Source organism: Ochotona princeps, chromosome 11 (assembly GCF_030435755.1).
Source record: "Ochotona princeps isolate mOchPri1 chromosome 11, mOchPri1.hap1, whole genome shotgun sequence".
NCBI lineage: Eukaryota > Metazoa > Chordata > Mammalia > Lagomorpha > Ochotonidae > Ochotona > Ochotona princeps.
Window position 1 is genome coordinate 25,216,501 of NC_080842.1, and position 24,682 is coordinate 25,241,182.

General features: G+C 45.5%; 1 protein-coding gene and 1 pseudogene across 2 annotated transcripts in view; both read right to left on the minus strand.

Moving 5' to 3' along the window:
- STOX2 (storkhead box 2) overlaps window positions 1-5,714 on the minus strand; it is a 207,038-nt gene extending 201,324 nt beyond the window's left edge. For both annotated transcript variants that reach the window (XM_058669944.1, XM_058669946.1), the window contains exon 1: window positions 5,306-5,714. In XM_058669944.1, coding sequence (XP_058525927.1) covers window positions 5,306-5,657 — 352 coding nt within the window. In that variant the 5' untranslated portion in view covers window positions 5,658-5,714. The remainder of the gene's footprint in view (window positions 1-5,305) is intronic.
- Window positions 5,715-11,749: 6,035 nt separating this feature from the next.
- LOC101532502 (small ribosomal subunit protein uS13-like) lies at window positions 11,750-12,237 on the minus strand (annotated as a pseudogene).
- Between the last annotated feature and the right edge of the window lie 12,445 nt (window positions 12,238-24,682).

The following is a 24,682-nucleotide window of genomic DNA, read 5'->3' on the forward strand; positions in this document are numbered from 1 at the left end:
ATGTGACCAACCCAACACTCATTCCAGCTGCCCTGTCCTCTACCAATGAGTTGTCCTTGGAGGGATACCTATCATCCCTAGCCTGTTTTCTGTTGCTATGACAAAATACCTGAGACTGAGTAACTTATAAGGAAAAGAAGTTCATGTGGACTCATGGTTCTGGAGTCAGGAAAGTTCAAGGACACAATGTCATCTTCTGAGAGGTCTTCATAACATGACAGAAGGTAAAAGAGCAAGCAGAAGGCTGGCATTGTGGCACAGAAAATTAAGCCGCTACCTGCAATGCTGATATTTCCTTTGAGCCTTGATTTGAGTCCTGGCTATTCCACTTCCATTTCAGCTCCCTCCTAATGCACCTGGGAAAACAGCAGAAGATGGTCCAAGTGTTTGGGCCCCTAACACCCACGTGTAAGACTTGGAGGATTCCAGGCTCCTGATTTTAGCATAACTCAACCCAGGCCATCTGGAAAGTGAACAATCAATAAAAGATCTCTCTCTCTCTCTTCCTTTTTCCTCCCTCCCTTTTGCCCTCCTTCTTCCTATCACTCCTTCTCTCTGTAAATTTGTCTTCAAATAAATACATCTTTAAAAAAATTCACTTAGGGCCCAGCATGGTAGCCTTGTGGCTCAAGTCCTCACCCTGAAACCAACTAAGATCCCATACGGGTGCCAGTTCATGTCCCATCTGCTCCGCTTCCCTTCCAACTCCCTGCTTGTGGCCTGGGAAAGCAGTTGAGGACAGCCCAAAGCCTTGGGACCCTGCATCAGCACGGGAGACCCAGAGGAGGTTCCTGGCTCCTGGCTTCGGATCAGGTCAGCTCTGGCTGTTGCAGCCACTTGGGGAGTGAACTAGCAGATGGGAGATCTTTCTCTATGTTTCTCCTCTCTTTATAAATCTGCCTTCCCAATAGAAATAAAATAAAAATTTTAAAGTCTCTACTATAAAAGAAAAGAAACGATGTAATTTTTTCACCAAAGATCCAAATATCTTTTGAAATTCTCAGGAACCAAAATGCTGGTTATTTCTACGCATATGTGTCAAGTTCAAGATACAACCCTACCTGCTGACAAGTCCTGCTGTGGGTGAGTGTGCAGCCTTGACTCACCCGGCCCGCACAGGGGGTACCTGTAACGCCCCGCCCCCTGTGCTCCTACAGCCAGCCTCCCCTCCCCTGGCTGAGTCAGGGCATACATCTGGGAACAGCAAAGCCAAGAGCCTGCCTTCCTCGACTCTCTGGGAACCACTTCATCACCACTCTCCATCCAGGTCTGAGACAGCACCTGAAAAACCCCAGGACTTCGGAGGAATCCTTATCCAGCACCTCAACCGGTGCCTATCTGCCAGCTATGTCAGAGGCCAACTGGCGATGGATAAGCTTCTTTCAAGCTAGGAAATGGGAGTATAATGCCTTCTGGAATGTTTCTCTGTCTTGTTCTTTGCCTGTTTCACACCCATGGAATAATCAGCTAGAAACAAAACAAGAAAGAACCAGAGCAGAGGGCGTTTGGCGTGGTAGTTATGACACATGTGCCACCCTGAGGTCCCTGTGCTTCACACTCTTTTCTGGTTCCTGATTCTTCTTGTTTTGGTGGATTTTAGGAAGTGGCAGGTGATGGGTCAGGGGACTGGGCCCCTGCCCCTCACAAGAGACTGGCCTGAGGACCTTGATCCACGGCTTCAGCCAGGCCACTGGCATCACCGCAGGCAACTGCAGAGGGGACTAGCAGATGGACTCTCTCTGCTTCGGAAATATATCCATGTACATATATATGAAAGGTTTATTTATTTTTATTTGAAAGATAGATTCACAGAAGGAAAGACAGAGAACGAGATCTTCCATCCACTAGTTCACTCCTTAGTTGGTCACAATGACCAGAGCTGAAAACCTGGAGCTCCTTCCGGGTCTCCCACACGGATGCAGGGGCCTGAGGACATGGGCCATCTTTACTCCTTTCCCACGCCATAAGCAGGGAGCTGGATGGAAGTGGAGCAGCTGGAACTCAAACTGGCACCAACAGAGGAGGCAAGCACTGCAAGCAGATGGTTAGCCTGCTCCACCATAATACCAGCCCCTGAAATATACATACATTTATAATTACATTTATAATATATATAATAAATATTTTAAAATTATATATAAGTACATATTTAACTACCCAATAATATATGTAGTACAGACAGGAGGATCAGTTGAAAGAGCTGCGGCAAAAAACATACTACTTGGTTCAGAACTTGCATTCTTTTTTTTTTCTTTTTTTTTTCTCTTTCAACATATTGGTTACTCAATACCATGTCAACTAATTCCATAACGTTAGAAATTATTACTGATGTAATGTCGGGCCTTTTAATTGTTTGGGATGATACTCTGCTGGCTCTACCTTCAGACCAGAGATGGTCTCTCCAAGAAACCGTTGAACTCATCTGGACAATAAGATGCTGGACTTTATGCTTGGTAGATGTTTGCAATGAAAGAATCTCAACAGAATTTGAACTGTGGTAATGCAACAAGGTGGAGGAATCCACCATGGGGGGGGGTTGGAGGGGGGGGGTTGGGGAGGGGGGGGGTTGGGGAGGAGGGGGGGAATCCCAGTGCCTATAAAACTATGTCACATAATGCAATGTAATCAATAAAAGAATTCACTACTGATAATAAAGAATTAAAAGTAACAATTGATCCCTGTTCTTGCATAGAAATCAGACCAATTCAATGGTTTTCCTGTGATAATGTTCCCCACACTTTTCAGAGTAGACTTTCAGCCTGTCTCTCCCTAAGATACCCAAGTGTTGTTTTTTTTTTCTTTTTTTGAGCAAGTGAACTTGTCATTACAAGTTTTATGGCTGAGAATAATGACCGTGAGCCAGTCATCCGTGGAATTTCAAAGCCCAACGAAAGCTGTGGCAACAGAACAATGAGGAAGTCTGCAGAGGACTTCCTTCAGCGCTTACCTCAGGAATTTTATAGAGGCTAAGATCTCCCCAGCTGTTCTGCAGGACCATCATCTCTGAAGCCTAATCAGAATTACAGTAAAGAATGCTCACCCCCAGGGGCAACGGAAGAGAAAGTGGCAGCCTGGGGTCCCAGCACCCCTGCCCCTCTAGCTGATGCCTCAACTGTAACACCTCCCTTTGCTTCCCATGATGGTACAGAGGTCAGGGCTGAGACCTGCGGGAGCAGTATACCAGCTTCCAGGCAGCTTGAGACAGCTCAGGCCAGGTCGTCCCAACAAGCACCTGCCCAATTTGGAACTTTGCAAACTCTCCAAAATGGTCCTCATTGCTTGATATGGTGGATCACCACTGGCTAGGAGTTTACACCTGCAGAGGAAATGAAAAATTTAAAAATACCTGAACATACTGAAGTATTCATGGGTGAAATTAGCACCTGATTTGGAGGGTGAGATGACCCCTGGGATGCCCCACATCCCAGGTTGTAGTGCTGGGTTCAAGTCCCAGTTCTGTTCTGGATCCCAACTTCTTGCTAATGGCCACCCTGGGAGACAGGAGATGACGGCTCCAGAACGTGGGTCCCTGACACCCAGGTGGGAGAGCTGGATGGAGGTCTGGCTTCAACTGGGTTGCAGGCATGTGAGAAATGAGCCAGCCAGCAAGAAATTCATTCTCTCTCTCTCCCTCCTCTCTCAAATATTTCAAAAAAGAAAAAAGATATTCTACCTACAGCTCAGATTTTGAGACAATGGCAGCAGTGATGATGGGGGTATTGATTAAATAAATTGTGCAGTTCATAAATTTTGAGGTTGGATAATGGCACACAGGGCTTCAAGATGACAATTTTAGTACGATACCACTTTCATATATGTTTGACATTTTCCAAACTAAAAAGAAACAAAATAAGCATGAAGACAAGTTTCCAAAGAAAGCTATTAAAAATGCTGTAGGAAGCAGCTAAACAGTCCTTAAACAGGACTATATGTAGTCTTACTTTCTAATGTTACAATACTAAAACAGATCAAGTCTCGGAGGCAGTGAGCTCGGTCCCTTTAGGAAGGCGGCTTAATTACAGGGACTCAACCGAGGGTTCTAAACTGAGGGTGCTAAAATCAGAAAATGAGGAAATTAAAGCACCTTTTCAAATGCAACACAGGTTTTTACAAAACCCACAACAGACAAAGCTATTACTAGGGTGTTTTTTTTTTTTTCTGAACAATTCAAGGGAAGCTTTGCCTAAAACAAAATCTCTGTTAAGCAGAAACAAACAAAGCATAACAAAGTAAAAACACTATAAATTTGCCAGATGCACAGAAGACACGTGAGCAGGTAAAAGCTAATCCTTCGGAGAAAGGCTGCAAACCTTTACAAGTCGCTTAGAGCCTGAACTTTTGACCTTCTCGCAAAATGTCAGGGAAGAATTTCTAAGCCATGGGACTAGAAGGAATGCTTTCTTCCTTCAAATCGTTCCGTAAAGCATCCCTACCTATACACGCTATGGGCTTTCAGTTCCCAAGCCTGAAGCACAAAACTCTGAGTACCTTCCAAAAGCGATGCAAACCAGATTAAGACAAATATTTAAGAAGTGCAATGAAAACCAGCAAGGAAAGGCAACGGAGGACGTGCGGTCGCGAACATCATCCGCCCCCCCCCCCCCCCCGTGCTCTCCTCCCCTCTCTGGACATTTTGTTTTCCTTATACTAACAAAAGACAACTACACCTTTCTCTGTTCTTTCTGGGTCCCTTCCTTCAAGCACACAACATTTCTAACGAAAGCCACAGCTTCGTCTTCCTAGAAGCGCGGGCTTCCAGGACGCAGCCAGCACTCGGGAGGCGCAACGCGTCCCCAGAGCCGCCACTCTGAGGAAGGGCCGCCCAGGCTCAACGAAGCTGCCGGTAGCCACTTCTCGCCTTAAGCTGGACCCCGCTGCGACCCGAAACCAGCGCCCTCCGCCCTGTCCATATTACCCGGCCTCCTGCGCCCTCGCGCGCCCCGGCACCCGCACCACGCGGCAGAACGGAAACTTACGGACCCCACTCGGCTGCACGGCCGCCGAGCCTCCCGCGCCTACCTGGCCAGCCCCAGGCACCGCCCCGCCGGGGCGCGCGTCGCCCGCGCAGCCGGGGAGGTTCCTGCGGGGCCGGCTGGGAGGCGTGGAGGCGGGGAGCTGGGGGGTGATAGGTACAGAGCCCGCTCGAAGTGCTAGAAAGTTCCCAAGCCCGCACTCTCAGAGCGCCGCCGGCCCCTCTCCGGCCGGAGCACCCAGGGGAGCGGGCTCCAAACCTGGCTAGTTGGAGGGTGGGGATGAGGATGCGGGAATCCTGTGGAGGGACAGGACGAACCGAGGCCACACTCACCCAGGCAGCGGATGTGGAAGCCCGAGGGCGGCCGCAGAGCGCGGCGCGTCCAGCCCTCGCGCAGCACCTCCAGATGCTCCTCCTTGCCCTGGATCAGCAGGACCTGCTCGTCGATCCAGCCCAAGAAGAAGGTCTCGGCCACGGCGGCCGTGACCTTCTTATTCCAGAAGTGCTGCATGTTCTCGGCTTTGAAATCAGCGAAGATCTCGTAACCGATGTGATGTCGGGCGAGCTGCCGCGGCTGGGCCGGGGTCACGGGCTGAGCCTGTCCCGGTCTCTCCGGCACCGGCCCCTCGGCCGGACCCAGAACGATGGCCAGAGAGTGGGGTGCAATCTGCAGAAACTTCTCCATCTTCGCAGAGCGGCCGGAGTGTGGCTGCACGACACGAGGGGAGCTTCAGAGTCCCTTGCCACCGTCTCTCTCTCAGCCCCCCACTGCGCCCCAGCAGCCCGGTGCAACCCCGGGGCGCTGCACTTGGAACCGGGGCCGTGCGCGGGGGCCGCCCCGGCCCGAGCTCCGGCGCGCGTTACCTGAAGCTCTGGGCCACCCTCAGGGCACCGCTCATTTTCCAGCGGCGGCACCCTCGCCGCCCTCGGCGCCCGGCAGCCCGGTTGGGGGCGGAGACGCGGGAGGAGGCAGCCGAGGGGGCGGGCAATTCGCACGGAGTGCGGGGAATTTCCCCTAGCTGGACTTGGCACTCTGTCAGTCCTGTGTTGCGGGGAGGAGCGGGGACGGGGGTGATTTAAAGGGTTTGGGGTGCGCGTTTAGGTGGCGGGCCTCGGAGAGACCCGGAGGCGTACGGAGCGAAGCGTGGGGGAGCGCACTGCCACCCTTGGAAGGCAGTGATTCCGGAGCTGCGACCGTCGCTCCTCCCCACTGTCCACCCTGCCCCCACCTCCACCCGGCTTAAGCAAGTGGATTCGCTGCCTGGTTAATGCATACTTGGAAGTGGCTTTTTAAATAGCTAAGTCCACCCCATAAACACTCCCCCCTTCCACACTCCAAATGCCATCAGCCCCTCCTCCCAAACCCTGGTAGAACTCTTTTGTCCCCGGCGTTTGCTGCATGCCTACCCTGAAGGAAACCCAGTGACTCCAGTACTATGCTCACAGCCCACAGTTTACAAAAGCATACTTTTTAAAAAAGAAATTCTTTAAGTTTGTGCAGAATTCGGTCTTTTCTGACTTTTTTTTATTTGGTCCTGAGATACCAGCTATAGAGTGTGTCAAGAGGTGATGGTGGCAAGGTGCCGGCTGCTGACCGCCTGCCACATACGTGGAAGAGCCGACGTCAGGGTCCCACGGCCAGCGTTTCTCATTACTTCAGGAAAATCTACTGAGGTTGGTTTGTTTTCTAACCATTTCCATTTGCAGGGGCTGCCACTGCCGTTGCTGAGCCACACTTTTAAAAAAATCACTCAATTAAAAAAATGTTATCCAACCCAGCTTCAGGGCTGGAAGGCAAAACGGAAGACGTTGCTGGTGCTCATGTCACTTGGGCCCCCCGAGAGAAAGATGCAAGGAAGTGGATAGGAAGTAAATGTAGATTATAAAATCGGTGTAGTGGTGTCAGCTCTAATGACAGTCGCCAGGAGCTTTTCAGACCCCTGGAGCCAGGGACTGAGCTGAGCGTCAGGGAGACAGTGGCGTGGTGCACTCTGCACACCAGAGAGGGAGGCCTGTTGCTTCTCGCCTGGCATTTAGCATTTAGCATTGAGCCGCAATTCAACACAGTTAACATGCCCCATTCTCTGCCCTCCTTGCTCAGTACCTAGCCCTGGAACAAGGGAAGTGATGCTGCAGACAGAGAGAGAGAGAGAGAGAGAGAGAGAGAGAGAGAGAAGAAGAGAAAGTGTTGCACGTTGCAATGATGACAGTTTTTCAGTTTACACTTGCTTCTTTACATTTTTCATTTTGGTATCATTTCACACTTACGGAGAAACTGCAAGAATTGTACAAATGCTCAACATGTCTCCACCATGATTCTACAATTGTTAACATTTTACTCTTCTTTTGCTCACACACATTTTTTAAAAGTATTGAAATATCTCTCTGGGATGTGCATTTGACCTGGTAGTTAATTTCCTGGTTAAGAGACCCACATCTTATATCAGCATGCTGGGGGCTCCAGCTCTGACTCCATCTTTCTAATAATGCCAACCATTGGAAGGCATTAGAGATAACTTAAGTAATTGGGTTCTGCCATCCATATGGGAGACCTGGACTGAGTTCCCAGCACCAGCCTGGCTACGGCCTTGTTGACATTTGGGGAGTGAACCAGTAGGTGGAAGTCCTCTTTGCCTCTTAAATAATTTTTTTTAATTTAATGAAATCAAAGTCTTGGTGGCCAGAGTTGTGTGGTGAGTTAATCTACCACCTTCAATACTGGCATCCCATCAATGCTGGTTTGTGTCTCAGCTGCTCTACTTCTGATCCAACTCCCTGATAATGGCCTGAAAAAAAGCAGAAGATCCCTCGAGTGTTTAGCCCCTGCCACCCACTGGTGAGTATGAGTTACTCTAGGGATTGAGGCACCAATAGCCGCAGTTCCAGAGCCACAGACCCAGAGGCCTACTGTCAATTCCCACAGGGCATTCAAAGCAATGCTGGGCTTTAGTACTGGGTCCTGAGAAGACAGAAAGTGGTTTCTTCGGTTCTGGTCTTCGGGGCTTGTGTGTTGGCTGCTGCTACTACAGAGCCCGAAGAAGCAGAACTGCACTTCCCTAGCCAGGCATAGCTCTAATGGATGTTGTGTTGTGCCCAGCAATCCCACAGGTGCGAGACACAGGCCTCCTGGTCTCTGCCCTGTGGATCCCCCTATACTCCCAGAGGGAGGAGGAGCCTCCAATGGTGACAGGGCTGCCTGTTATACCCTACTACAGAATGCAGTTTAATAGTGGCTGTACCATCACTGTTGGATCTGGGGTCTGGGGAAGGGAGGCCATACGGTTTGCTTTATTTTGTATTGACCAAAGCATTGCTCTGACCCCAGTCAGCTTTCAAGACTGGATTTAAGGCCAATGGGGACTATGGAATTCTATGATAGTTATAGCTACCAGTCTGCAGCAAAGGCAAGGGTCACAGAACTTCCCTCTCACATTTTCCCAACTAGTTGGAGTCCCCCCCAGCCACAGAACAAGGGCAGGAGCTACAGCGTGCTTTTTTTCACTTTCTCTGCTCTTAACAGTTCCAGACACTTCTTTTATTATTACTATAGTATAGTTCTTCATAAACAGTCATAAGTCCATCTTTGTGGGCATGGACAATAACAGAGAGTCCAGCATCCCTGTTGTCAAGATAGAATGAACAGTTTCTTTGGGAGTCCATCTTTGATCTGGAAGTAGAGGTGCATACTGTATTGTATCCTCACATCTAGATATGACAGTCTGCATTACACAGTTACTATACATCCACTTAATGAAAAGCCACAAAACAAAAGCAACAACAGGAAGAAAAAAAGAAATTAACAATGCCATGAAGTTAAATAACATGCTACTGAATGATGATTTTTCTCAGTTCATCTCTTGCAAATGTGGTCCTTCCTTTGTTATTCTGGGTTCTTGGCCACAGACCCAAGTGCAAGACTCCTCTACTCAGCCATCCACTTTAAGAACTTTTTGCATATAAGCATGTCATTGTGATTTTTTTTCATAATGGCAATCATTTTGGGGATAAAAAGGTCCATATGCTTTTGTTCTCAGTAATCACCAGTTCCTTTGTGTCCCACAATATCCTGCTATTGCTTCCATTGCTGTCGGTTCACCAGCATTTGCCCATGCACGCCCCTTCTTTTCTGCCTCGGTCTCTCTGTTGCCCTCCCTTTTCCACCATCCACAACCTGTGCTCTCTCAGTCCCCAGTCTCCAGTGCTGAAGGCACAAGGAGTAAGGACAGAGATGAATTTAACATTTCTTCAAATGCTGTTATGAAGACAAACCAGAGACCAGTCAAGGAAAAGTGAAATAGTCTAGGGGAAGTAACAATCAAGTAAAGAAACAACTTTAAGTATAATTATAACATGTCAAACAGGTGAAGGAACAAGAGGAAACATAGGGAGGATCTGTGGCTAATGGGATGTGGAGGGGAAAGGTAGGCATTTACTCTTGCCCACAAGATGAGAAGGAGCCTAACTTGCCAAGACCACAATGACCACATTGTTCAAGTTGCCAGAGATATTATGCTGTTATTATATCCCCTTCAGAGAGGTGTTTGTATATATCATCATAAAAGAATGGGCAAACCTCGGTTGGCAAGAAACAATTTCCTTCCCTATGTCCAGCCTCCAAGATTTTCCAACTGACCTAAGTCAGTGGTAATATTTCCTGGTCATTTTGGAAGGCAAATATCAACATTAAGCAAATGCCTCATTATTATAAAACTCAGTAAGGGGGAATAATTATTACAATTCCAAAAAAAGAGTTGTGGTTCCCCATGCCCCACATCAAAGACCCTGGGCTGGTTAGGAGGGTGGGTGTGGCCTCTCCTTTGTCTTTCCTCCTGCCCCAGATACAGGAAGAAAAAAGGAGAATGTGGAAACAATGTTCTTACCCACTTTCCTGTAGCCCTTGACCCTTTGAGCCCTAATCAACTATGTAAAGATCATAAAAAATAAAAGTTGTGGTTCTCCAATGCTATGTAATTGGCTCAAGGTCACAATTAGTACTTGATAAAGCTAAGATCTGGATTACATCCATACTAAAGACTCATGCTTCTTCACCACTTTATTCTGCTGGCAGCTATGAATGTTATATTAGTGGCAAGAAATTCAGTAGACAGTCATGAGGAACTACTGGGATATCTAACCAGGTAAGAAATCTTCCAAGCCATATCAAATAAGCTGGTAGGAGATGACTTCCATTGTCTCAATGTGGATGTTCAAGAGGAGTGGAAGTTTGTGCAGGGCGAAAGAGCCTTGTGAATGAAAAGCTTTGTGACTCTTTTTGCTGCTGTCCACAGTCAATGACCTGCCATTGTGTCTGGGAAAGGGGTCTTTCCCCAACCTGCTCTTAGCCAAGTTTATCAATTGCTGATTATCCACAGTGCCACAGCAGAAACTCAGATGATCATCTGCCAGGGAGGCACATTCCAGCCCAAATGCCTTGAATCTGAAATCCTGTCTGTGGCAGCTGGCAATTTCTGAAGATGGCAGCCAACAGATCTCTGGTTGGTATTCATTTCCATGACATACTCCTGCTATTCCCATCACGATGTGGAGTCTGCCTCTCCACTTCCTTGATTCTTGGGCAGGTGCTTTACTTTCTTTGGGCAGTAGAATAGAGCTAAGGTCTGCGTACGGGCCGTATTAATTCCATATCTCCCACCCCTGCCTCTTGGAAACCAGCCACTGTGTAGCAAGCACCACCACCCTGAGATCACCATATTGTGAGGGAGTTCAAGCTAGCCACAAGGAGAAGGTGTGTAGACAGCAACAATAGCCAGCCCCAAACAGTCTGTACCACCCCAGCCCCAGCAGACACCCAGAGCAGAAGAACTGACAACCTCTGGGGTGGGGAGCCAGGTGTCTGCAGCCAGCCTCCCCTTGGTGTGGCCAGGGCGAGCTGTCTCCAAGGTGCCCTGTCTGAAATCCCCCAGAATCATCACTGTTGTAAAACTAGTTATTTTCCAGCACCAAGTTTTGGGGGGTGATAGATTACACAGAGGTGAGTCCCTGGAACCCTGTTGCTTCTGTTCTATGCACATGCTTCACGTGGAACAATAATGCATAAGTACCCAGATGAGAAATTATACTGAGTGACTTGAGAATTACGGCACCTAAAGAAAGTCCATGTTTACAATGAAAGATGTCTTGCTCTATTATTTTTATAATACACATATTGTAGAAGGATTTCAACTCCTAAATTCATAATTCTGGGTTAAAAAATATATGACAGAAACAATGGCATTCACACAAACTATTCAATTAAAACCTTTCTGTGGGTATTGTCCAGAACTTACAAAAGAACTTCTATTCCCATGGGGTGAGCATTTGTTTAAATTACAAGCCTTCAAAAGGATTTGTTCAAAGATCATCCACCCTATGTGTCTCATATTGCTTACACAGTTTTAGTGATTTTTTTATGCTTATGACAACATGCTTAGAAAGAATAGCATATTATTAATGTTCTGAATTACATGTCTGTTACTGCTTGTTCCACATAATTAATAATAAAAACAAGCAACATTTATATGGTGCTTTTGTATCATGTGCCATGCTAAGCATTTTATAGATAAAGTGGAGCCCATACTGTGTCCTCACTTGACAGATGAGAAGCTGGTTCAAAGAGAAGCAATCGGTGCAGAATCTCAGCCGAGTGACCAAGTCAGAATTCAAATCCAGGTCGTCTTGCCCTTGAGTTTGTACTCTTTTAAAAAAAAGGAGGGAGGGGGCTTGCCGCTGGTTCATGTTCCAGCTGTTCCATTTCCCATCTACTCCCTGCTTTCACGGTATATAAACTATTTATTAACAGAAAAGGCCTGCCGACTCATTTCTTCTTGGACACACCCACAGTGCGGCCCCGGCAGCCAGTGGTCTTGATGTGCTGGTCCCGGACACGGAGACCCCAGGAGTGGCGCAGACCTCTGTGCACCCGGATCTCCAGCCGCTCCAGGTCCTCGCGGAGCTTCTTAGACCATTGGCCAGTGCCTGACTGTATTTGCCATCCTTCACATCCTTCTGTCTGCTCAAGAACCAGTCGGGGATCTTGTACTGTCTGAGATTCTGCATGATGGTGATAACCCGCTCCGCCTCATCCTCAGAGAGTTCTCCTGCCCTCTCGGTGAGGTCAATGTCTGCTTTTCTCAGCACCACGTGGGTGTACCTTCGCCCCACACCCTTAATGGCCGTGATGGCAAAGGCTGTTTCGCGCCCCCATCAATGTTCCTGTTGAGGACTCGCAAAATGTGCTGAAATCTCTCAGGGATCACTAGAGACATGGCCGTGGTGAAGGCGGCGCGTAGGCCTCCTGTGGGAGAGAGGCACCAGCCCCCTGAGTTTGTGCTTATAACAGCCATGCTATGAGGTGACCATCTCATGAAGTTATGCAGCCTCACATGCGTAAATTCCTGACTGTGTGGACATCAACTCTATCTTGTGACTGGCAATAAATTTCATATTGAAAATGCATCCCATCCCTGCTTTCTCCCCACAACCTACCACAGACTCTTACTTAAGTCAAAATTCTACATTAATCTTTCTTCCAGGGAAGACTCTCCACCGATTGAGAGTTTCTCAAAATGGCTGAAAGTTTCCCTAGCTGCTGCTCTCTCCTGATTCCTCACTTTAGAATAAATTAAAAAAAAAAAAAAAAAAAAAAAAAAAAAACTCTTTACTTTTAGGACAAGGTTGATGAATTCTACGCCAGGTGAAGGTCTCATTTGGCCTAAACATTAACTCTGGTTGATTACAGAGATGCTTCTGAATGACGTCTCATGACATTCACACAGCCGTGCCTGATGCTTCTCCATCCCAGCCTTCACCGAGCTCCTGCTCCGGGGCTTTAGTCCCCGTGGCAGAGCTCCTCTTGGCTCAGAACTGTCCAAGCAGTACACAAAAAGATATTTGTCTTCATCTTTTGTTTCCATTAGTGACTTTTTCACACTCAATTCTTGTGCATGGCGGCAATGAAAAGGCGAAATCAGCCTAGAACAACACTTCTCCTCCATTAAAATGTTTTACTCGTCTCCTTTGTATTATTATAAACCCAACCCACATTCCATGATAAACTCGTTTTTATTTGAACAAAAATTGCACCAGCCAAACCACATTATTGAAATGTTGTGTAACACTAATGTCCATAGCATGGTAGGCATGTCCCAGACTCTAACTGCAAGTTATGGGAAGTTGCTAAATTATATCCTCTTTTATCAGCAATCATGCATCAGACAATATTTGGATCCTAGGCAGCATGCTGAGGGTTAAATTTTGAGAGACAAATATGTTGTCCTTATTTGAGCTGAGGGGATACTTAGAGTTTATAAAAGGGCATACACACACATAATTCTGCCCTGCCCTCCAAAAATATGCCTAATTGGTGCAACGATGGCAGGATGGCGGCAGATAAGCATTCCAGAGGAGCAGAGAGATGGAGAGGGGGAAGAGAAAGGAACCATTCCGTATACACGGATGACATTGGAAATGGGAAAAGACTCCAATCAATGAATCATCTTAGGAAAGGTCAGTCTTTATCATCTGATGTTTATATATTACACCTAGCTCTTTCCAAGCTAGCCTGTGCTGGGGCTCTCCGATTTGCGAGTATATTGTGAGAAGATGGCTATTAATCCTAGAGAGTCACTTTAGGATATATTACTTCTCACCACTTGTAAATTAAGGTAGATTCAGAGTTCCTGCAACACAAATTTTACTCTCATTCCTTTGCTACTGGTAAACTTTCCTAGGTAAGAAAGAAAGCAGTGAACTTACAGACTTCCAACTGCCTTGCCAGGATTCGTCAATTCGGGGGAATGCTCACAGAATTGGATCTTTGATATAAAAGACAGCCACCTGGACAGCTGCCATGGGAAAAGAGCAGGACATGCCACCCCTTTAATGCAAATACTGTTAGGATTCCCATAGGTGCACGCATGGTCATATGTGCTCATGTGCTGCTTCCATATAAGGAATGGCAACAGAAAAGAAACCATTACAAACAAAGCTACACAGTAAAACAAACACTTCTCTGTGTGTTTTCTCCTACTCACTAAATGGCAGCATTTCATTATCTCTGTGTGTGTGTGTGTGTGTGTGTGTGTGTGTGTGTGTGTGTATGTGTGTGTGTGTGTGTGTGTTTTAATGAAATACTTGCCAAGTTCTGATCTTGGTTGTATCTCCATCAGAAAAGGAAGTGAAAACTCCATGTCTGAGGTCTCTGGCAATGGAAATTATAATGTGCCAGCTCCCTGTCATCCTGCCCAAAGTGTGTATTCTCTCGTGAACAGGCCCGCCCTGCTCTGAGATCACTGCACATGGCAGGTTCCCAAAGGGAATAGAAGATCCAACTAAAAATAGACAGTGTTAGGAAAATTCTGTGTTAATCAGATAACTGTTATCTGAAACATGGAAATATCGAAACCTCTAAAAGAAGAAACACAGTCATTCATGAGAACAAGCGTAATGATCCAACTCATGTTGCATTTAGGAAAAGGCAGAATGTCGGAATCACTGTGATCTGGCATTTGATCAGAATTAGATTCGTATGTTGAGCTCTGCTTAATGACTGTAGATGTGGCTAATGAAACCATTTAGAAAATCATTGTATGTGGCTGGCTCTTCCTGGTGATCCAAGAAACATTGATTAACTTCTAGACATTTAACTTATTCTAGCTAGAAGATATAGATGTCCATGATTTTATAAAAATGAACTAATTCTATTTCCTATTTGTTTACAATTCTCTATGCTTTTAACAAGTATGTCTTCAGAATCGAAACGTGGACAATAAGTGGCACAAGACCTGTGAGAATTGTTGCAAATCTTGGTGTCTTTTTAGTTCATCACTTTAACACTTCCTATTTATTCTCTTAAATACTTTTGGAACATATAAATATAACTTAAAAAGTAAAACAAGCACTCCATGTCTAAAAACTATTTTAGGATCAAGTTTGAGGCTTAATGGGTAGGGTTGTTGCCTGCGACACTGATACCCCATATGGATATTGATTTGAGTACCAGAGGCTCTGAGTCCTAGCTACTCTGCTTCTGAGCCAGTTAATGCACCTGGGAAAACAGTGAAAGATGACCAAATGATTTATCCCTTGCACTGCATGGGAGATCTGGATGAATCTCCTGGCTCCTGGTTCCAGCCTGGTCCAGCCAAAACCGTTCGGGGAGTGAACCAGCAAGTGAAAGATCTCTCTCTATGCCTTCTTAAATATGTCCTCCAAATAAAAATAAACCTTTTTAAAAAATCATTTGGCATCAAAACTATAAATGCATATACATAGTAAAGACAACATATTTTAATAGAAAATAGACCTATATCAAGACAAACCTTCATTACAGACTTCTATTTCTAAGAATACTAAATATGAAATATTAAAAAATTATTTAGAGTCTCCACCATAGCATAGTAGACTTACCTTCCGTCTTTGGCACCAGTATCCCATATGAGCACTGGTTCAAGCCCCAGCTGCTCCACTTCCTATCCAGCTCCATGCTTGTAGCCTAGGAAAGCAACAGAGGATGGCCCAAAGCCTTGGGACCCTGCACCCATGTGGGAGACCTGGAGGAGATCCCTAGCTTCAATCAGCTTAACTCTGGCCATTGAGGCTATCTGGGGCATGAACCAATAAATAGAAGACCTCTCTCTGTCTCTCCTCTCTGTAACTCTGTAATTCAAATAAAAATTTAAAAAGAAAACCTCACTGAAATCACTTTTAAAACAATATGTACTGGGCCTGGCACAGTAGCCCAGTGGCTAAAGTGTTCCTCTTGAATGCCACTGAGATCCCGTATGGGTACCAGTTCATATCGCAGTTGCTTCACTTCTTATCCAGCTGCTTGCTTCTGGCCTGGGAAAGCAGTAGAGGATGGTCCTGCACGTGTGTGGGAGACATGAAAGAAGCTCCTAGATCCTGGCTCCTGGTTTTAGATCGGCTCAGCTCTGGCCATTGCTGAGCTGAGGCAACTAGAAAAAAATATTATAAAATTTCAGAAGCAAGAACTAGGAAGCAGTGATCCAATCTTCTACAGTCACTGTTCTAGAAGGAAATTGGTTAATCCTGGGAGTGAGCCAGGGCTTTCCTTGAATGGAGAGCTGCCTCTGATGGACAGGGAAGCAGACTTCTGGCAGCTTTATGTACCTGGAAAGACACAATTGGAAGATTTCAAACATGGACAGTTTTCCCTTCCAGGCAGCTGAACAGGATTGAGAGGATTAAAAGCTCCGCTGAAAACTAGGGCAAAGGTTTTGGCAGTCCCTCCGTAATGATGGGACAAAGATGAGTTACATGCGATGCCAAGGAAGAGCAGGTCCAGGGTGCACTGAGGTCCTCAGCGGAGATTTCCAAGGCACATCAGCATAAGAAGAGAAAAGAAACAAGACAGACTGGACAATGGCACAGGTTCAGCCTAGAGCCTGCTCAGTCCCTGTTTGCACTCAAGTGCTCAGCACCCACCCGCAGCTTAGCAAGAGAACAACCAACTTTCTCTGAAGGGAGGCAACATTAGCTTGAGCTTTTCAACACTTTATAGACAATGCCCAGAATTCTGTTTAAAAATCACAACATATTCCAAATAAAAGAAATATGTTGACTCTATTGAGTTTCTCAAAGGAAAACAAAACAAAATAAAAAAAAAAAAAAACCATGTACCAGTGTCGCTGTCCCGCAGCGATGGACTTGGTGCACGGAGCCGATAATAACACACGTGGACCCTGACTGATGGTCAAAAGCCGAGGTTTATTAGTAGCATCAGACTTTATACTCTGAGGGTCATATAGGATAAGGGAGGAAGTGCTGAGCTTATCAACAAAACCATTAATGCTTGTTTGGAACTCCTTTTGTCTTGTATATTCCACCAGGTGTTCTCATATACATATGCAGATGATATCCAATAAGGTATACAAAAGGTAGCCATTTGGTTATTCTCCTCCAAATATTATCCAACCAACTGTAGTCCTGTGCTCACTGACCTTTTCGGGTCACAATGTCCTCCTACATACCAGGGCCAACAAAGTGGCATAATGGCTAAAGTCACTCCCAGCAGTGAAGACATCCCATGTGAATACCAGTTCGAATCTTGGCTGCTCCACTTTCCATACAGCTCCCTGTTAATGTGCCTAGGAAAGCAGCAGAAGATGACCCAAGTCTTTGGGCCTATGCATCCACATGAGAGACCCGAAAGAAAGCTCTTGGCTCCCCATTTTGGACTGACCCAGCTCTGATCATTGAGGCCATTTGGGAAGTGAAGATTTTCTTTCTCTCTCTCCTTCTTTGTAATGCTGTCTATATATATATATATATATATATATATATATATATATATATATATATATACCAAAACCATATCCACAATTGTAAGAACCATAAAAAGATAAGCATGTGTTCAAGAAAAATAGAGAAAAAGATGGAGAAAAAGCAGAACAATAGAATATTTCACCAGAGAATTGAAATCTAAAAAATAAAAACAAAACTCAATTGAAACTCCCAGATGCAAAGTACCATCTCTGAAATCAGGACCCAACAGGTGGGTTAAGACTAGACAATAGGAACGGGCGTTGTAGTACAGCACGTTAAGCTGCAGCATCCAATGCCTATATCCCATATAAGTTTGCCGATTTGAATCCTCCTAAGCTTCCTCCTAAGCTTGAATGGCTCCTAAGCTTCCAATCTAGCTTTCTGCTAGTGCATCCTTGGAGGTAGCAAATAATGGCTCAAGTGCTTGGGTCCCTGCCAGTCATGTGGAAGATCTAATGGAGTTATGGCATCTTGGCCAAACCCTGACTTTTGCCGGCATATGGGTAGTGAATCAGCAAATGGAAGATTTGTCTCTCTTTCTCTGTCACTCTACCTTTCAAACAGATGAAAATGAATGCCTATGTATTAAATACTAGACCATGTACAGTACAGGAAACAATTGGTGGATTGAAAATAAAGTCAACAGGAAACACATAAAATGTAAAGTGCAAAGAAAACCAAGAATGTAAAAAAGCGTAGAAGTATATGGACTATATTGGAACAATGTTTTTTTAAAACTCTGTAGAACAAATTTGTTTGTTTGTTTGTTTATATGGGAAAAGCAGATTTGTGCAGAGAAGAAGAGACAAACATCTTCCATCCGTTGTTCACTCCCCAAGTGGCTGCAATGACCAGTGCCAATCTGAAGCCAAGAGCCAGGAGCTACTTCTGGATCTTCCACAGGGTCCCAAGGCTTGGGGCAATTCTCTCCCGCTCTCCGAAGCCACAGCAGGGAACTGGAAGGGAAGTGGAGCAGCCAAAATACCAACCAGCCAGCCACATAGGATCCCAGTGCTTGCAAGGTGAGGATCAGCCAACTGAGCCATCATGTCAGGCCATGGAACAAATACATGTGTCATTTAAATTCCATGAAAATGGAGCAGAAGAAATATTTGAAGAGATAATGAAGAAAATATTCCACAGTTGATATGTCGCATGATCTTGCAGACTTAAGAAGATCTGCGAAGTCTAATTACAGAGTGAGCACAACAAAATGACACACAGGCATATCGAAATAAAACTTTGGAGAACCAAAGACAAGGAGATGAGAAAAGCAGCCAGAGGAATTAATAAAAAAAAAAAAAAAAAGGAATGAAAGAAAGAAAAAAAAAGTCTTCAAAGGTATCCCGGAAAGCCAAGCTTGAGGGCTTGCATGTGAAAGCAGCAGGTGAGGTCAGCCAGGTGACCCCTCCTGAAAGACATTTTCTCTGACCCCATGGGAGTGAGGCTTGCACTGCTTTTTTTTTTTGTCTGCCAGTTGCTTGCTGGTCTGTGGAACCTGCAGCTGCTGTTGACCCACCGACTGAGCCCACTACCATCCTGAAAAGGTGGCAGTGATGCCTCCAGCCAGAAAGTCCTTGGTCTGTTCTGTCATGGTGGCGGGGCCGCGAGAGGTGTGGTCAACCGGGCGGGAGCCCAGGGGAGGGTGCTGCCGGCTTGGCGTTGTCACCATCATGACCAAAAGGAAGGAATCTCACAACCAGTGACAACAATCTATCCAAATGAAGGCAAATGCAAAATGTTTTCACAGAGCTGTAACCACAGCTCTAACTTTATTATTTCAGTCCCTACGTAAAAGGTTGAAATTGTGGTTCACCAGACATGTCCGTGGTCTGGACATGTCACTGGACCCTGTGAATATATAACATTACACGGGAAAGAGGGCTTTAAAGATATAATAAGATTATTATAATAATTATTAATTATTAAGAACAATTAGTTTTCCTGAACCTAAATGAGATTTTCCTGAAATATTTGGGTGGACCAAATGTGATCACATGAACTTTTTGAAGTAGAACTTCCTTCTGCCTGAAGGGAGACACACAGAGGATGGTTTCAAGGGTGTTATTGATGGCTGTAACATAAAAACCCAGATGGGAGAACCACAGAGAGGCCAGCGGAGATCAGCAAGGTCCCCAGCTAACAGGCAACAAAGACACGTTCTTCCTCCGAGGACCCAGGGCTGGACTCCTGGAGCACTGCACAGGAGACCTCTACCACCATGAGAGGCTAAGAGCCAGGGGCAGCCGCTGAGTGCTCAGAGGCAGAATCCTTAGTCAGAACATTCTAGAAATTTCTAAACAGTGTATTTGTCAGAATCAACATTTATCAAAGGATAGACTAGGAACTAGACAAGGGGGCACTAGACAGGGGCAGACACACAGCCCAATGGAGAAAAGGGCACAGTCAGAAACGAGTGTTTGCATTTGTGACTGGTTGATTTTCAATCAGGGTGCCACCAAAATACAATGAGAAACACTGTTAAAACAGATGATACTCAAAATCAAAAATAACCTTGCATCAGACACAACGGTTAGCTAGAAGTTGATCATAAACTTGAATGTAAGAGCTAAAATGATTCAAGTCTCACAAGTAATAGGACTAAATCTTTTGAATAATTTTGATTTATTTATTTTTGTTGTAGTTGAAAGATACAGAGACACAGATAGATAGACTGAGATCTTCCTCTGCTGCTTTGCTCTCCCAAATGTTCACAACAACCAGGCCTGGACCAGGATACAGCCAGGAGACAGGAACGCTAGCCAAGTATCCCAGCTGGGTGCCAGGGGCCCAAGTATTTGAGCTCCTGCTGACGCAGGAGACTGAATCAGAAGCAGGATTACCTAGACTAGAACCAGATACTCCAATAGTGATTGCAGGCATCACAAGTGGCAACCTAACCATGGCACCAAATGCCCACACCCTAGGAATAAATCAAACCTAGGGCTGTCAATCCTTGGGTACAACACCAGAAATACATGCAGTAAAACTGTTTTAAGACATCACATTTCGGGCCTGGCGGGATAGGGTAGTGGTTAGGGTCCTCACCTTGAATGCCCAGGATCCCATGTGGGCACTGGTTCTAATCCCTGCAGCCCTGCTTCCCATCCCAGCTCCCTGCTTGTGGCCTGGGAAGGCAGTCGAGGATGGCCCAAAGCCTTGGGACCCTGCACCTGCATGGGAGACATGGAAGAAGTTCCTGGCTCCCGGCCTCAGATTAGTGCAGCACCAGCCATTGCGGTCACTTGGGGAGAAGATCTTCTCTGTCTCTCCTCCTCTCTGTGTATCTGACTTTGCAATAAAAATAAAATAAATCTTTAAAAAAAACAGGCAAATGAACTAAATGCATATATATATGACAATAAGCACATGGCAAGATGTTGAACATTATTAGTCACTAGAGAAACATGCACTGACAAAATGGCAAAACCACAATGGGATACCATCTCCTAAACGCTTGGCTCATTAACAATTTTTAAAGCAGACAAAGCCAAGTGTTGACAAGGATGTGGAGCAATTGGAATCCTCCTACGTTGCTGGTAGGAATGTAAAATGCTGCAGCCATATCAGAAAACAGCAAGTTCTTAGGAGTTTTAACACAAATGTTTCATTCAGTGGTGCAGTGCCTCTTCTAGCTACCTGTAGAGGAGAAATGAAATGGAAACCTATATCATAAATTTATAGTTCACCCATATCTTTTAATAGCTTCATAATGCATCTGCATTTGTCACAGAATAACAACTTTAAGCATTTCACAGGCTGTTTATCCATTTATCTGTTGAGAAGCATCTTGTTTGCTTCTAGTTTTGAATACTTGTGAATAAAGCTGATACAAATTTTTTATAAAAGTGTGTCTATACAAAGACTTGCAAACAATGTCCAAAGCAGCACTATTTACAGTAGTCAAGAAGAAGCAACAAGATAAATGTCAAGAATCTGATGATTGAAAAAACAAAATGCTTTTTCTGTGTATGTGTAAAATGGAGCACTCTGACAACAAAAAGTTGCCAAAAGAACTTGGCAAAAAAAGAATGAAGTATTAAGATGTAAAAGAATCTCAAAAACATGACCCCCAGTGAAGTGAACGAAGCACAAAATGGCACAAACATTATTGTTCTGTTTATATGACATATTCCAGAAAAACAAACTTACAGAGACAGAAAGTACCGAAGTGAAGATGGGAATGAGTGCTAACAGGCAGGCGACTTGTTTGCAGGGCCATGGGAATGTCCTCCAATTCCATTGTGGGAATGATTGTACCACTCCCTAAATCACTAAAATTCTTGAAGTTGTAAGTAAATGAAGTCCAATACATTGATGAAAACTAAACAAAATTAGTTTCTATCTAAATAACGTAAGTTCATAGGATGTATTTTAAGGGCCTGTTCATTTGATTTATACCGGTTGAGTATCTAGACATGTGGCATATGGCTCTCGTGTGTGTGGAGTCCCTATAGGAGGTGATTGGGCTGTGAGAGCTCCTCTCCTTGGGAATGGGAAGGGGAACCTTTACAAAGGGTGATTGAGAGCACCTCTACTCTTCTGTCCCTTCTACTGGGTGAGGACTGGACCCTCACTGGATGACAAACCAGCTGATGCCTTGTCGTGGGCTTTCCAGTCTCCAACCCTAGGATTAATAAATTCCTACTTTTGGTAGTCACCCCACCTGTGATGGTTGGTTACAACAGCACAATTGGGACAGGCACACCCAGCTTTAACTGCCCTGTCTCAGAAGTCCGGGGACAGCAGCATTCCCCAGCCATGTCTATCACAATGCAGTCCGTGCGCTGTTCTCCTGACTCCTAGAACTCAATCACTGTGATGCAGGGTCCATTTTTACCAATCATTGTCCCCTCGAAGTCCATCTGAATCTATTCCATTGGTAAAACTAAAGGATAAGACATTGAAAGCAAAAAGAAAAAATTACTTGGCCACAATTTGGTGTGAGCTAGCAGCTGATATTCTGTGCAGGTTCCCAGAGACCATACTAGGATTACCACAAGTGGTAAATTGGGGCAGGGAGCAGAGCCAAATGAAAGCAAGTATGTGGTTCTGAATATGGTCAGGCCAGGCTAAGTGCTGTATTTCCAGAAGCCTCTGTGTTTTATCCTATATTAATTAAGAGCTAAAAGCCTTTTCATAAACCTGTGCGCGGAGGTCCAAGAATCCAAGTGATTAACCACAGGCTTTGATGAGTCAGATAAACATGAAGACATCCCTGCAGACCACATCTCATGCAGACCTCGTGGCAGCCTCTGACCACTGAGGAGGTGCGGTCCCCAGGCTCTTACTCCCCCTGCCAGCCTTCTTCCCAGAGCCATCATCCTAGCCACAGCCACTCTGTCCTGGGAGAGCACACAGTGACGGGGGCAGCCAAGGGGCAGCCCTAGCAGAGACTGTTCAGTGAGGCTGCGACCACTGAAAAGCCTGGCTGCCTTCTCTCCATTTTCTTCCCAGGTGCCTTCTCTCTCCTCTTTTTTCCAGCTCCCCATTAAGGAACCAGACTGCCATAGTCTGCAGCTTTGGGCTCTGTTCTCCTGTTACTTACCACAGTCATGGCTGAGGAGGGAAATTGGTAGGAGATGGGAGGGCTGGAGGAAAGAGAAAATGGGGTATTTATTCCCACCCCCACACCCAGCTCTTCCTGGTAAGAACCCAAGGACAGCTTGCTAATGGCCTGGGAAGGCAGTCGAGGATGGCCCAACACCTCTGGGGCCCTGCACCCACTTCCAGAAGAAGCTCCAGGCCCCCAGCTTCACAATGGCTCAGTTCTAGCTGTTGGAGCCACTTGGAGAATGAACCAGCGGATGGAAGATCTTTTCTTGTCTCCCCTATTCTCTATACATCTGCCTTTCAAATAAAAATAGTCAAATATTTTTTAAAAGAAAAGTAACATTTATTATACGTCCTAGTGTGCAAGAAAAGAGATATGCTCCTGCCACAAATGTAGTAAAAATGTCAAGAGTTAATTTTGCTCTCCTAACTAGGCCATATGCTCCTAGAAAAGGACTCAAAACAGTTTTACATGAAGCAGTTTGCACAGTTGCATTTATGGAGTGTGTGTGTGTATGTGTGTGTGTGTTGGTTGCTGTGAATCTGCTACACAAAGGGCTGTCTTGATTTGGGACAACTCTATTAATGGATTTAGGTTTAGGTATACATATATATATTTTTTAAAGATTTATTTATTTTTTATTGGAAAGGTGGATATACAGAGCGGAGAGACAGAGAGGAAGATCTTCCATTCGATGGGTCACTCCCCAAGCGGCCGCAACAGCTGGAACTAAGCCAATCCGAAGCCAGGAGAGCTGAGCCAATCTGAAGCCAGAGACTCCTCTGGGTCTCCCACATGGGTGCAGGGCCCCAAAGTCTTGGGCCATCCTCGACTGCATTCCCAGGCCAAAGGCAGGGAGCTGGATGGGAAGCAGGGCCGCCAGGATTAGAACCGGCGCCCATATGGGATGCTGGCGCATTCAAGGCGAGGACTTCAGCCGCTACGCTATCGCATAGGGCCCATAGGTTTAGGTATATTTTTAATAAGTTTTTTTTTATTTGATGATGCTGTGTAAAGGGATATTGTGACCCTAGAAGGTCAGCGAGCACAGGATTACAACTGATAGGATAATATTTGTATGAGAACAACTGAGTGATACCATTCATATAGCTAAACAGATATCATTTGTAGGAGAAGAATTGAGTGGACAGCATGTGAATGGGAACATTTGGTGGGATACATAAATGAGTTCCAAACAAAAGTATAGAAACAGTTGATAGGTTTTGTTGATAAACTCAATACCTTCTCCCTGATGCTATATGACTCTTGGTGTACAAAGTCTGATGCCACTAATAAGCTTCGGCTTTTGCCCATCAATCAGAGTCCACGCGTGTTATTATCGGCTCCATACACCAAGCCCATCGCTGCAGGACAGCGACAAGGCTGACAATCACTCTGGCTACTTCCTGCTGAAAAGGGGGCGAAGAGAGCAGGCCACAGCAGCCACGTGTTCTCCAGGGAATGCATCTAGGGGGGCCTGGTAGAAGTCAGCTAATAATGTATAATATTACTTCTCCCCATTTTCTGCTCTTTCAAGAGCATGCTTCCCCTAGCTACATCTTTCAGGCCTAATTTTACAAAATGCAAAAAGGGGATTGTCCCTGTTCTGGCGCCACTTGTCGCTGTCCCGCAACGGATGGAAGATTCTCTCTCACATTCTCACTCTCAATCTCACTCTATGTAACTCTGCCTTTTAAACAAATAATCTTTAAAAGCAAAAAGATACTGGTTGAGATGTTGGTGCCTCCTGCAGAATGCCAGCTGTAGCTCCAAATTCCAGTTTCCTGGTCCTACAGGTGGGCAAGGAGGTGGCAGAGATGGCTCAAGGAACTTACCATTCACATGGGAAACCTGGATGAGATCCTGGCTCC